This window comes from Coregonus clupeaformis, chromosome 17 (assembly GCF_020615455.1).
Source record: "Coregonus clupeaformis isolate EN_2021a chromosome 17, ASM2061545v1, whole genome shotgun sequence".
Taxonomy (NCBI): domain Eukaryota; kingdom Metazoa; phylum Chordata; class Actinopteri; order Salmoniformes; family Salmonidae; genus Coregonus; species Coregonus clupeaformis.
Genome location: NC_059208.1, coordinates 32,796,983 through 32,811,728, shown reverse-complemented (window position 1 = coordinate 32,811,728; position 14,746 = coordinate 32,796,983). Strand labels below are relative to the sequence as shown.

General features: G+C 42.7%; 1 protein-coding gene across 1 annotated transcript in view; it reads left to right on the top strand.

Moving 5' to 3' along the window:
• Positions 1 to 13,825, top strand: part of LOC121586267 (nuclear factor of activated T-cells, cytoplasmic 1-like) — a 72,242-nt gene extending 58,417 nt beyond the window's left edge. The window contains exons 8-10 of the mRNA XM_041902835.1: positions 1 to 133; positions 2,266 to 2,865; positions 10,727 to 13,825. Coding sequence (XP_041758769.1) covers positions 1 to 133; positions 2,266 to 2,865; positions 10,727 to 10,782 — 789 coding nt within the window. The 3' untranslated portion in view covers positions 10,783 to 13,825. The remainder of the gene's footprint in view (positions 134 to 2,265; positions 2,866 to 10,726) is intronic.
• Positions 13,826 to 14,746: the final 921 nt, after the last annotated feature.

Here is a 14,746-nt window from a genome sequence, read left to right as displayed (position 1 = left end):
ACATCTCTTCTCATTGAAATCCCTCCTTATCGGAACCAGAGGATATCCAATCCTGTTCAAGTGAACTACTATGTGTGCAATGGCAAGAGGAAAAGGAGCCAGTACCAGCACTTCACCTACATGTCTGCCAATGGTAAACTCTCTTTCATTCTGTCTGTCACCTTCTCTCTCTCTCTCTCTCTCTCTCTCTCTCTCTCTCTCTCTCTCTCTCTCTCTCTCTCTCTCTCTCTCTCGCTCTCTCTCTCGCTCTCTCTCTCTCTTTTTCTACCCATCACCCTATCCCCTACTCCTCTTTTGTCTATCCTTGTCCTTTCATATCAGACCAATAAGAAAACTTTAAGCACAATTTTTACATCTGAAGAAAAGAACACAAACATTCTGTATTCCGTCTTTGGTGGTTTTCAAGTGAGGAACAAAGCGATGGTTTGAGTTATTCCCATTGTAAAAAGGGATCTCCATAAAATATATTATTTTCCATACCTGCAGCTATAAGAACATTTGGAGTGGACTGCACCAGGGTGGAGAAGGGGTACGGGAACGCTGTGTTATTTGAATAGCCAAACTGTTGCCAGACTAAATGAAAAACGCCACACCAGCTCAAATGTTAAAAAATAAATAAACACTTCTAATTGCAGCCGTCTTGGAGCTAGCTAGCATCCAGTGGGTGGTTCAAAGCTCTGATTCAACTGCGGTCCCAGTCCTGTATGTGGGCGCTGACGTGCCTCAGTCGCTTTCCCCTCTGAAAGTGCAGCATTGTCCTCAGCCTCTGGTGAGAGTCAGACAGGGGGGAGAGAGGGGACACTGGGCCTTGTCAGTGTCTCTTAAAGGGTTAGACTCGAGTCTCTTCATTAAACAAGCTGTCTGGACAGTGTGGTATGTGAAGTCATGTCACACACTCTAGTAGTCTACACATTAGGTCCAGACCAGACACCTAAAACTACAGTAAAATAAGATTTTATATCCCTCCCAAAAATATGTGGATTAAGCCTACACCTATTGAGATGGAAATGATTGTCGCTTAGAATTTTTACTTTTTACTTGCATATATCCATAAAATCTGCAGAAGTAAAAAACATTTCTGTTACAGTACGTTTTCCCAGGCTTTTCTAACAGTAGGCCTACAGTACTGTTAAATCACAGATTTGTATTGCGGAAATGCTAAGGCACACTCTCAGGTTTTGTGGTAACACAAACATTTGCACTCATCCTACTCATCTGTGTGTTGTGTGTCTGCGCATTAGTCTATCCTGTCGCTGACAGACACACTTTCTCCTATTGGGTCTAAAATAGAAGCGGTTTGCTATTTTAAACCTGCTGTTGGCATGACTCGTATCATCAGAATTCGCCTTGTTCACTTGACAGCGGGCTCAGCAAGGCTGGGTGTTGCAGGATGTAGCTCGGTTTCACTCGTTTTAGGTGTGCAAAACGAGTTTTGTATTTGATGCACGATCATAAATCTCAGGTTCAAACCGATGCTAACGGTCGGTTGTCAGTGGACTGCGGCATCAGCCGTTAAACGAGATTGACCGAGAATCATACAGGAGGAGATGTAATGTTCAACACGTGTGGATCTTGTTGAAATGTAATGTTCAACATTTGGTAGTGGTTTGGTAATGGTAGCCAAGTGCTGGGAACTGGGAACAAGACAGTGGAGAGAGGGCCTGGCCCTTCTGAACTCAACCATGGTCTCCACAAGCATAATCATTGCAATCTTCAAAGCATTTTGCAGCCACCATTTTGTTTCACTACTGAGCCACGTCTTGAAATATTGGGGTTTGAAGGAGCAATATATAGCATATTGGGTAAAACTGTTTTTTGTGTGTGTTTTTTTGAGAGAGAAGTAATTTATTTCAAGTTGTAGATCTCATTTGGGTACAGTATGAAACTTCTGCAGCAGCAACATATTTCATAATGCACATTTATAGGATATTATTGTCGGGGTCTGATCCAAAGGAAATAGGCCTTTTTATTATAGAACCAGCTGGATGTCTCTTGTGGTGATGATTCAACCCTTTTGTCTCTCCCTTTTTTCATTTTTGAATATTTTCAGCAGGGTGGAAAAGCTTAGGCCCAGACACAGAGTCTCATTGATGAGAGTGTTTGTTTGGCTGTGGGTATCCTAGCCACAAACCCACTCACTCACTCACTCACTCACTTATTCACTGACACTTGCTCACTCTCTCACCCGCTCACACTCGACAGGAGATCGAACCGTATGTTTATTCATTTTTTATCATTTTCCTCTCCTTTCTCTCCTTCTTTCAGTTCCAATGATAAAAACGGAGCCGAATGATGACTACAACCCCCCTCAGGTGTGTCCCCAGCGTGGCCCTGGCCTGGTGCTTCACCCCAAGCCCTACTACACCCCCCCACAGGTCATGACCTCCATTATACCCACAGAACTCCGGCCGTGTGTGGGGGACGCCTACTCTACTTGCCAACAGAGACTGGGAGGGAAGCCTTCCTCACTGTCCTCCTCATCCTCCCCCAGCACCAGTCCCAAACTGCATGACCTATCACCCACCACGCCCTTCTCCAAGTGCCTGTCAGCAGACCCATCCCACTCTCCGATCCCACATGTCTCCATCATCCAGGAGACTCCTGGATGCTACCAGCCGCAATCTGTCCTCTACCCGCCCAGTAGTGCCTCGTCCTCCCCAGGCTCGCAGCCCTCCACCCCTGGCACCAGCGGCCTGGAAGCCCCGTTCTCCCCCACGCCGCCCCAGCCCATCAGTGGCAGCTCCAGCCCAGTGTCCCAACAGCTCCCCAAAGTGCCAGAGAGAGGCGGCCGCTCCTTGAGCCCCACGCTGGCCATTAACATCAAACAGGAGCCACAGGAACTGGACCAGATGTACCTAGATGATGGTGAGTTATTAATCATAAACCTCTCCAGATTATTCTAATGCACTGTGACAATTAAAGCCACTATTAAATATACAGTAAATCATATTATTGGCATATGGTAAATCATTTATTGTATAGCCAGCTGCTTAGAAGCTACGTAAATGCACCGTTGATGTAATACATTACTATGTTATGCTACTATCTGTCACTATTTACAGTAATTGCCTTCTCATGAACCTGGTGAGAAAGGCTTTTATGATTATCACCCTCTGGTCCTAGTTCCTCCCACTGCTATCAGCCGACTAGAACAGGGATTTACAGTTAGATCATAGAACCCTGGTAGGTCTGAGGTTGAAATATCGTACTTTGAAGTCCCTGAATAATGTCCAGGCCTTTTAAAAGTCCACTGATAAAATAAACAACTCTCCTCTACCTCTTTTATTCCTCCCAAGCAGACTGCAAGCTGGGGATTTTTTAGAAACCCAGTTTTATGATCTCACTGGTCTGGGATTCCAGCATTCACCACCACTAAGGGTTCTGGGCTGTGTGCTGATTTGCAATAAATGGGATAAATTATCTTCCCTGGGGTTAGCTAGACAACAGTGCTGGCTGGCCCCATATCAATCACTGGGAGGAAACCATCCTTCAGACCTGGAGCTGGGAGAGTCACTAACCAGCAGCTATCAGTAGCAGTGAAAGTAGAGCTCTTTGATGTGATGTGATCTGCAACAGACCCCAGCTGAACTGAACTGAGCACAAATGTCTGGCTGGGTTGGGCTGGGCCTTCCTGGCCCTGGTGGATTGGTTGTTATGCTGGAGCTACGGTCCAACCATTCTAATGACCCCCTTCCTGCTAACAGTCTGGTTAAACAGAGTGAATGGGCACCACTGGTCGTTTAATTGGCAGATTGCACATGCCAATCATATCGCGACCAGTCCCCCGCTCCATCTTCAAGACCAGCAGCTTCACCACAACCCATAATGCACTCCCTTTGATAGGCTGGCTGACCGGCAGAGATGAACAGGTCACGTCTGTTACTCTTGGTGTTTCTGCGTGGACTTTTAAAGGGATAGGGTTAGTCTGTCATTCAAATGTTGGAACTTTCATGCAATACCGACAGTTACACAATACTGTATAAGCAATGCTGTGAAACGTCCGCAGCTTCGGTAAAACCAACCTAGTCTAGTCTGTATTTCTGTATTAGGGGCAAAGTCATATTATTTTTCCTATTCAGTCCTTTATCATACTGTAGCACAGGTTACAGAAGAGGATCGTCCTCCAAGCTTTTTAATAGCACAAACACTACATGAGATGGCCTATAGGGTCGTATGTGCTAACAGGCACAAACGGATGTATTGTTGTAATAGTTTAAATATGCAATACGCACAACTATTGTAGGGTATTACTGGTAAGTTATGTTGGTCATTTGGTTTATTTGCAATATGGGAATAACTTTTTACAGGTACTTAAAAGGAACTCTCCCGAGTGGCGCAGCCACTAGAGATCCTGGTTCGAGTCCAGGCTCTGTCGCAGCCGGCCGCGACCGGGAGACCCATGGGCGGCGCACAATTGGTCCAGCGTCGTCCAAGGTAGGGGAGGGTTTGGCCGGCAGGGATGTGGGTTCGTTTCCCACGGGGGGCCAGTATGAAAAAAATATATATATTCCCTTTTATGCATTCACTAACTGTAAGTCGCTCTGGATAAGAGCGTCTGCTAAATGACTAAAATGTAAATGTAAATGTAAATGTTAAATAACACAATGACTGAAGCTCTGTTAAGCTGCTCTGTCTGTCTGGGGAAATCAAGCAGCAGAGCTTATATTGTAGTAGGTTATTTACATCGCTCCTCTAATAATCATGTCATCACTAACCACATTTATCAGGAGTTGTGCTTCTCTTGTCCACTTAGTGAACAATGGTGGATTTGGACCAGGAGTGGTATAATTACAATAATGTGGACAGGAGTTTTGGCACGGTTACATGTGGATTTGTATTTTATAGACTCACTCATGTGTGGTATTACGTTAATTCATTGTCGACCATGCTCATTAAAGTTCACATAGACAAATATAAGCTTTTTCTTTTGTGCAGAGACGCCTACTGTCCATGGACTAGTAACTTATTCTGTTCAATTCGTTTCAGCACTAACAGGAAATTTGATTTGTGAAGATTATCATTAGAGTTGGCTGCTGAAGTCATGCTTCCTGGCTTTTTATTAGTTTAAAATGGTGAGATACAGTAGGTTACAGTATATGTGTGAATATCTTAATAGAATGTCCATACATTCAACTTTAGTGTGAAACAAAGCTGTATACAATAGAGCTCTGATATTTTGACCCCCATGCTTAATAACTGTCCTACCACACCACCAAGAGGTATCCCTGTCTTCCATCATCCCAGTATCTCCCTCACCGTGCTACCTTTTAACCTACAGTCTCAGGATCCCCCCTGTCTGTCTACCATTTCTCAGATTCACCTGTGGGTGGTTCCAAACCTCTTTCCTCATGGAAACTCTGACTTGGCCACGCGGCTATAAAAGCTACTGACTGGAGCTGGTGCATTCTGGATGCTGCCTGAGCCTGCTGCCACTGCGGCCATGAGGCAGTGGAGGAGTAGAGTACCAGGGCACACAGTGTACTGTTACTGTAAAGTCACAGCTGAGAGGCAGGGGTAGTAGAGGAGAAAGACCTGAGGTAGAGGAGGGGAGGGAGGGGAGGGAGGTTAAGGTTATAGCTTGAGATTGTGATTCCCTCAACCTGTGGTAAATATTCTCAACCTAAGGAAGGATACAAAACTTTTACAGTTTTGGTTAGGAGGTGTGATGTGGTCACAAAGTGCTTTTGGAATACCATGATCCAATATTGAATACCAACTGGTTTTATACTGTTCACAGAGAAGTCGCCAGTCAATGGTCCATTTCCAGTTATTGATATGGAATGTTATCCCATGGTAACATTTATGCTCTCTCTCTTTCTCTCTCTCCCTCCTTTAAAAAAAATAATATATATATATATATATATATATATATATATATTAAGCCTTTTCCCATATTTCAGTATTTATCCATTGTTCAGGCAATTTGCATCTATAAAATACCTGGTTGGAAAAGTGTTTTCATTGGCGTAATGCAGGGTGACTTGCTGAACAAGCCGACTGCACTCAGGGACTGACTAACAGTAATACAGCAGGAGCCCCAGCCCACGGGCCAAGAACATCTTGTGGCTTGTGGCCTGGCCCAGCCATGTGGCCATATTCTGGGGAATGTGTGTGTGCGTGCATGGGAACGTGTGTATGCGTGCGTGCGTGCCCATCACCCTCCCTGTCTCATTGTCTCAGGGCTTGTCTTTTTCTGTGAATATTTATAGTGTTTAAAGGTGGTAGTTAGCTTGTTAGTGGACCGGTTGTCCTGTAGTACAGATGTATTGTGTTGACAGAAACACTAGTTATTGGCAAGGTTGTTGATGCTCTGGACCCCTAAATGAGGCTAACAGCACTGTCCTGCTAATTGTTTTGTGAATGGTGTGACTGACTTTGTTTCTCTAGCCGTGCAGAGTCATTGTTTTGCACCGTTCCTTCAGTAGCGGTCCTTGCCATTTACACAAGAAATTCCCATCTGGGGTGTTTGCTTTGAACAACACAAATGTCTCTATCGCCAGATTCTGTATTGAACATCGTCATTGTAACCAGTTCCACATGCTACTGATATTTTTTGTGTTTTGTTGAGGGCGGGGAGCCTGAATCATCCGTACACATACACAGATCAACGGTTAGAGTTTTTCAATTAGATCCCTCACATGAAATGTGGCAACAGAATGAAATGTAGTCCATGGCAACAGATGTAAACAGATAACGGTGTGGGCTCGGTGGGGGTAAGCCATGGTGTTTTCTGCTTGTAGTCAGTGGGTCAGCCTGCTTTTGCAGTGTCAGAATGAACAGCACTGATTCAGAGAGGGGGGCATTGTTCTTGTTACAGCAACATAGTTGGTGTTAAACTCAACACTTCAATCCCAGATTTAGATTCATGTAAACTGCTGTCAATCTTTTTAAAAGACAATGTTTTTACAGATTTATATTTTCAATATTCAGCAGATATCTAGAACCAATTGAAACATATGTGGCATATTTCTGCAAATCTATTCAACCTCCGTAATCCATCCACCATGTTGGTCGTTAAATGGGCAGGTGATGATATGGTGTGGATGTTTCTGATGTATTAATGTCTTCGATTTATGTCTGACATCATGACTTGATATATGTACTGTATGTATCAAGACGTTGGAGCACAATTGGTCCCTGAGGTACATTTTACCTATACTGTACCTCAATAGAGTTGTTAAAGATTTCAATAAAATTCAAGCTGAGGCCTAGTATGGTACATTATCCCCACAGAAGCACAGATCTTCCATCTTACTGAATGGGAATACTCCAAGGTCTCCCTTGAAAGATGGCTAGCCTGCTCTCATAGCACATACTTTGCTAATATCTGAAAGATGGGCTTGGAAACCTTCTGCTGGTGATGTATTACAAAGATAAAACTTTAGCAATGAGGTGAACGTTGGAAACTGAATAGCCATCTCTTTTTTCCTAAATCCTCTTTTATGACAGATCAAGAGGTGATTTAATGTACCTGAATATAAATGTCATAACTCCACTAACAAGTATCTGCTCTTGCCAAGTTCCTCATTAATTCATATCACATTGAAATACACCCCTGTCCTCAAAGACACATAATAGGTTCAGTGTGTCTGTGTGTTTCTATGACACACACGTGTGAGATCTCTACTCCGTCATTTAGCCAACACTCAGATCGTTTTCCTATTTCGTTATTAATAGCAGTCAGTCAGCTGGCCAAACATATTAACTTTATGTCTAGACAACATGACGGCTCAGATTCAGGGAAGTTTCGTACAGTACTCTGTAGCCATAATAAAAGAGCTTCCCTATTATCAAAATGCAAGTGATTTGTCTTCAAAATCCCTGTACATGTTTTGGAATGCCTCTTTAGTTTAGTTTATTGGTTGCTTATGTGGGTCTAGGTTTCACTCATTCACCTCTGTACATTTTATACCACTGGTGGTGATCATGTCAAATTAGTTTGACCTGCACATGGTTTGGACCACAAAGACTTCTCTCTACCATGTAAACACCTCTGGGATATTCGTCCGGGACCAGCCAAACACTGCTAGGCACACCCTGTCACTCCTATTGTGAAGGGAAGTGAGGGAGAAGGCTGAGAGGAAGTGGCTGTGTCAGGGCTGGGCCACACAGGGAAGGGCTGCACCGTACCACCTCAGATGAAAAAGCACCACCCCATTTTTTGGGAGGGAATCTCACAATTCCAGGCTGCTTTTCCAGGCCCCAGCTCCTGGCTGTGATGGGAGCCAGCTAACGGTGCAGGACCAGTGTCCGGTCAAAGGGAATTCCTCTGTAGGCTCGGCTTCCATCACCAGGCTCCAGGGGTGTTCCCCTCACTCATTACCTATCTGACTGCTATCTGGTGACGCTGTGAGACACATCCTTGGCCTGTGGCTAGGTCTGAGTCCAGGAGGAGCTGCTGCCGAGGTGGTTAGAGGCTCAGTCCCAAATACCACCACTTTATTCTCTAGATAGTGCACTACTTTTGACCAGGGCCCATAAAGCTCTGGTCAAAAGTAGTGCACTATTTAGGGATTAGGGTGCCATTTGGGATTCAGCCAGAGGCTATTAAATGATAGAGTGGTGCTGGTTCATTCAGTACTATTAAATGATAGATACTCTGAATACATTTTTTAAAGAACTATCAATTAAGGAATTTTCCTCCAAGCTCCTCAATCAGATGTCAGTATAAATGAAAAAAAGTGCCATTGACCCTTTATCCAATCATTGTCATAGGAAAATAATGTTTGTTTTTATACAGATACTGAAGCAACTATAACACAGATGGGGATTCGGTCTCACAAGTAATGAAGGGGCATTGCTTGTTCTAATATGAAGGAGACCTTTTCTTGCTAAAAACTACTTTTGGTTATGCAGATGTTACCAGATTGTGAAATATTGCCAGACTCCACTATAGAGCTGATAAGGCTTGCCAGAAAAAGCACTACAAAGGGAGAGAAAGGTCCTCTTGGTGAGACTGACACTGCTGATTTATGGTGGACTCAAGATGGCTGCCTTTGCCATCTTCTTTTTCTTTATCAGAAGGCCCACACTGGCACATTGGCTGTTTGTTTAGCTCCAATTGGTCCCTTCGGTATTTGGTCACTTCCCTCCCATCAGCCAAAGAACACAGCTGATAAAAGGGGACAGGGCTCTCCAAGTGTGGGAACACTGAAAGAGTGGCAGTAGGCAGGAAAGGGGGAGAGACAAGTGCATTTTGATCCTTTGTAAAGTGCAAGAAGCTGCATCTTCTCCAAACCAAACAGTCTGAGACTTCTATTCATCTGTGTTAACATGGCTCCATTTATTTTCTGTTGTTTGAACAAATGACTATATATTTTGCACAATGAACACATTGAACGTATCATGACGTATTACCTGCTAAAACACCTAGCTATATCTCTCAAATACTATGAACTCTACACTCTTAGAAAAAGAGGTGCTATCTAGAACCTAAAAGGGTTCTTCAGCTGTCCCAATAGGAGAACCCTTTGAAGAACCCTTTTTGGTTCCAGGTAGAACATTTTGGGGTTCCATGTATAACCCTTTCAACAGAGGGTTTTACAGGGAACCCAAAAGGGTTCTACCTGAACCTAAAAGGGTGCTCCTATGGGGACAGCCGAAGAACCCTTTTGGAACCCTTTTTTCTAAGAGTGTACCAGAGATGCTTTGATGTACACTACCATTCAAAAGTTTGGGGTCACTTAGAAATCTCCTTGTTTTTGAAAGAAAAGCAATTTTTTTGCCAATTATAATAGCATCAAATTGATCAGAAATACAGTGTAGACATTGTTAATGTTGTAAATGGCTATTGTAGCTGGAAACAGCTGATTTTGTATGGAATATCTACATAGGCGTACAGAGGCCCATTATCAGCAACCAGAGTTGCAAAGAAAAAGCCATATCTCAGACTGGCCAATAAAAATAAACGATTAAGATGGGCAGTCTGAGATATGGCTTTTTCTTTGCAACTCTGCCAGAAGGTCAGCATCCCGGAGTCGCCTCTTCACTGTTGACGTTGAGACTGGTGTTTTGCAGGTACTATTTAATGAAGCTGCCAGTTGAGGACCTGTGAGGCGCCTGTTTTTCAAACTAGACACTCTAATGTATTTGTCCTCTTGAGCAGTTGTGCACCGGGGCCTCCCACTCCTCTTTCTATTCTGGTTAGAGCCAGTTTGCGCTGTTCTGTGAAGGGACTAGTACACAGCGTTGTATGAGATCTTCAGTTTATTGGCAATTTCTCGCATGGAATAGCCTTCATTTCTCAGAACAAGAATAGACTGACGAGTTTCAGAAGAAATGTATTTGTTTCGGGCCATTTTGAGCCTGTAATCGAACCCACAATTGCTGATGCTCCAGATACTCAACTAGTCTCAAGAAGGCCAGTTTTATTGCTTTTTTAATCAGCACAACAGTTTTCAGCTGTGCTAACATAATTGCAAAAGGGTTTTCTAATGATCAATTAGCCTTTTAAAATGATACATTTGGATTAGCAAACACAACGTGCCATTGGAACACAGGACTGATGGTTGCTGATAATGGGCCTCTGTACACCTATGTAGATATTCCATAAAAAATCTGCTGTTTCCAGCTACAATAGCCATTTACAACATTAACAATGTCTACACTGTATTTCTGATCAATTTGATGTTATTTTAATGGACAAAAAATGTATAAGTGACCCCAAACTTTTGAACGATAGTGTAGATTGTGAGATATTGACATCTTTCTTCTCCTTTCTTCACAGTTAATGAGATCATCAGGAATGACCTCTCAAGCATCTCTGTCCACAGTCATGCGTAGCACCACTTTCATCATGGACACAGGAGGACTGAGGCAGAAGAAAGAGGGAAATACCATACCAATGATTTTTACAACGTCTGCATGCTTGGACTACAGCATGCAGGAAGCCCAAAAAACAACCAAGGGGAACAGAGATTCAGCATCATGAAGATTAGAATCCAATGTGTGCCTTTCACAAGATGCCGTTTCAGAAGATTCGCCAATGTACAGAATTAAATGGCTGATCTCTCAGAAAATAAATACAGGCATATTATGTTGCACCGCCCCTTCCAGCCTTAACCCCAGGAAGTATGCTTTTTAGTGGACCAAGGATTTATTTATTTTTTACTTCTGTCTGCAGATATTGTAAATGATTCAGTGCCTAAGTGACCGTTTTGTGTACAGTGCTTCAGATTGTTTTGTGTATCTGGCATTACAACTAGATGATTTCAACCAAAATAAGTGCCTTTGACTGGAAATAGGGAAAGCTAACCAAATTTGAGGAATTTTAAATTCATGATGGGTTAAAGGGTGACTGCACTTCCTGATTTGGCCTTGTTTTTCATCAGTGCTCATTAAGAAATGCTAGTGGAATCACAACAAACAAGCTAGCTTTGCTATGGAGAGAACAACGTTTTGAAGTTGAGGACTTCTCCCCTCCTGACTGACTCGCCATCTCAAGATGGTCAGCTAATTAATTCAGTTCTATGTGTTTAGTGAAGCTGACATGAGGTAGCTAGCATAGCTTGGTGATAGCTTGCTATCCTGTCTAGCTGATATTTCTCTGTCAAATCAGTTATGGCAAGATAGCAAGCACCAGTGTCTGGAATGTGTTTCATAAGACACGTTCTACAACACCTTGCTACGAAAGTAGCTTGCAACTTAGTTTCAGCGTTTCATCAAGTCATGTAATACATGTTACTGTGGAAATGGTTTCAAATGCGAGTTGAATGCTGGGTCTTAAGTCAGCTCAGCTGTCCACCAACACAATATTCTATAACTGGCTAGTTTTGTCTCATCTCTCCTTATGTCTGCTGTTACATCTTTCCCGGGGGGACAAATCCCAGAACTACTAATATCCCTACAACAGGTGTAGCCTAGGCTACATTGCAGGAACATAGCCCAGCTTGAGTGTAGATACATTTATCAACAAAAAAATTGATGAGTGTGTTCGTGTTACAAAGACAAAGCATTTTATAATGTAAATATGTTCAACAGGAAAGTGAGCCTGTCGGGGAGCTAGTAGCCTTAATTCTTGCACAGAATCCAGCCTAGATGACGGGATGCAACTTTCCAAACTTTTTACCGCTTTCTTTCTCTGGCCTCCATTGATTTAGTCATCCTAATTCTGGCCATCCTACAACGATAAAAACACCAATAACCTTTGAACGGAATATGATAGAGACATGCGGTTTGGACCATTGGTTTTCTTAAGAGGAATAGCTACACAATTAACATTAGTCAAATTATATAATTTTGATTGCACACCCTATGTATACGCTAGCTAGTACTATCTACTTAGCTAACGTACTCACCAACCAGTGGTTTGACGGTTGACAGGCAGCAGAAGTGACTGTGTCGGGTACAATCTATTCCTGGCAATCTGGCAATATTGTTGAAATGCACTGGGAGTTTGCAGCAACTTTATGGAAGCACATTTTCACTCCAGTTTGCTGAGCGAAATGTGCGTGCGTTGCATCCATATGCAGACTTGACATCAAATGTCCACATGCCAGCTGGGGGCAGACCACAACGTGTTGTCTCTAGGCAATTGGGCATCATTGGCAAAAGTGGGCATGTAAGTAATCCATACCCAACCCTCCAGTAAGTCGTGACGAACTCACTTATAAAACTCTGTTTTGGACGAGACTGACTTTATGATCAAAATCATTCTATTTACACTTTGTAGTCAATTTTGACACTAGAATGAATGTTTCTGACTCATATTAATGCCACAAAGGCCGTTTAAAACCACAGAAGTTGGTTCTAAGGGGCAGTTGACCTTTAAGCACTTGTTCACACTCACCAATGATAGCTTTACCTGCATGTTCAATTTTACTTTTGATCTGTTGTTTTGTACAGCTTTGTACAAGGACTGAGAAATGGCATCAACATTGAGTCCTTGAGTACAGTGAGTTAAAAGCACATGCCTTATAAAAGACAGAGACCTCAATCTGTTCAGGTATACATTTATTTTAAGTAAATAAAACTAGGGCAATGTGTTGGCTATGTTGTCAAGAGGATTTTGAAGATATTCAACCAAGCTAGTGCCTTTTGGAAAGCCAAAATGTTATCTCAAGTACCAGTGCTGCCTCTGTCCTGTTGGGACAATGCAATGTTTGCATTTCATATGCTTGATTAGCCAAAGGTCAGCTTGTGATAGTAACACTGTTGCTTACTTGCCAATGCTTGACATGCTTATGCTTCATATGGTTGCCATATGCTAACTCAAATGTATTGCCTTTACATAGTTGTTACATAGTTGTGTAGTTCTTGTCTACAAGATACTGAGGGAAAGAATTATGCTTGAAAAAATAAGTAAATGGGAAAGAGCACATACAGCAGGATTTCTCCACACTAATCATGCCATCCCTGAAATTCAGTTTTGTTATGTTTGTTTCGCTTGTACAGACATTGGGGGAATCTGGTAATACATAGCAATCATTCTTTCATTCATATGAAAGGAAGAAATCATCTCACTTTGGTTAAATTGTCAATTAGAAAATAATACCTGGAGACCTATGCAATATGCAGGTATAGCGTTTGTCTCTCAAATAATGTATGCATTTAAGATTGTAATAGAAAAAGGTGTGTCTCTTCTGTACATTTATTATTTCATTTAATCCAAAGAATAGGTAATGATGGTGAAAAGCAATATTCTCACGTAGGAGAACAAAAACATTTAAGTGTTTCTACAAGTATTTATTCTTATAGCATGCACTCTGTTTATTCAAGTGTTTCATGTAGCTCCTCATATTACCAAATGGTTAACTATACAGTGAGGGAAAAAAGTATTTGATCCTGCTGATTTTGTACATTTGTCCACTGACAAAGACATGATCAGTCTATAATTTTAATGTTAGGTTTATTTGAACAGTGAGAGACAGAATATCCAGAAAAACGCATGGCAAAAATGTTATGAATTGATTTGCATTTTAATGAGGGAAATAAGTATTTGACCACTCTGCAAAACATGACTTAGTACTTGGTGGCAAAACCCTTGTTGGCAATCACAGAGGTCAGACGTTTCTTGTAGTTGGCCACCAGGTTTGCACACATCTCAGAAGGGATTTTGTTCCACTCCTCTTTGCAGATCTTCTCCAAGTCATTAAGGTTTCGAGGCTGACGTTTGGCAACTCGAACCTTCAGCTCCCTCCACAGATTTTCTATGGGATTAAGGTCTGGAGACTGGCTAGGCAACTCCAGGACCTTAATGTGCTTCTTCTTGAGCCACTCCTTTGTTGACTTGGCCGTGTGTTTTGGGTCATTGTCATGCTGGAATACCCATCCACAACCCATTTTCAATGCCCTGGCTGAGGGAAGGAGGTTCTCACCCAAGATTTGACGGTACATGGCCCCGTCCATCGTCCCTTTGATGCGGTGAAGTTGTCCTGTTCCCTTAGCAGAAAAACACCCCCAAAGCATAATGTTTCCACCTCCATGTTTGACGGTGGGGATGGTGTTCTTGGGGTCATAGGCAGCATTCCTCCTCCTCCAAACACGGCGAGTTGAGTTGATGCCAAAGAGCTCGATTTTGGTCTCATCTGACCACAACACTTTCACCCAGTTCTCCTCTGAATCATTCAGATGTTCATTGGCAAACTTCAGACGGCCCTGTATATGTGCTTTCTTGAGCAGGGGGACCTTGCGGGCGCTGCAGAATTTCAGTCCTTCACGGCGTAGTGTGTTACCAATTGTTTTCTTGGTGACTATGGTCCCAGCTGCCTTGAGATCATTGACAAGATCCTCCCGTGTGGTTCTGGGC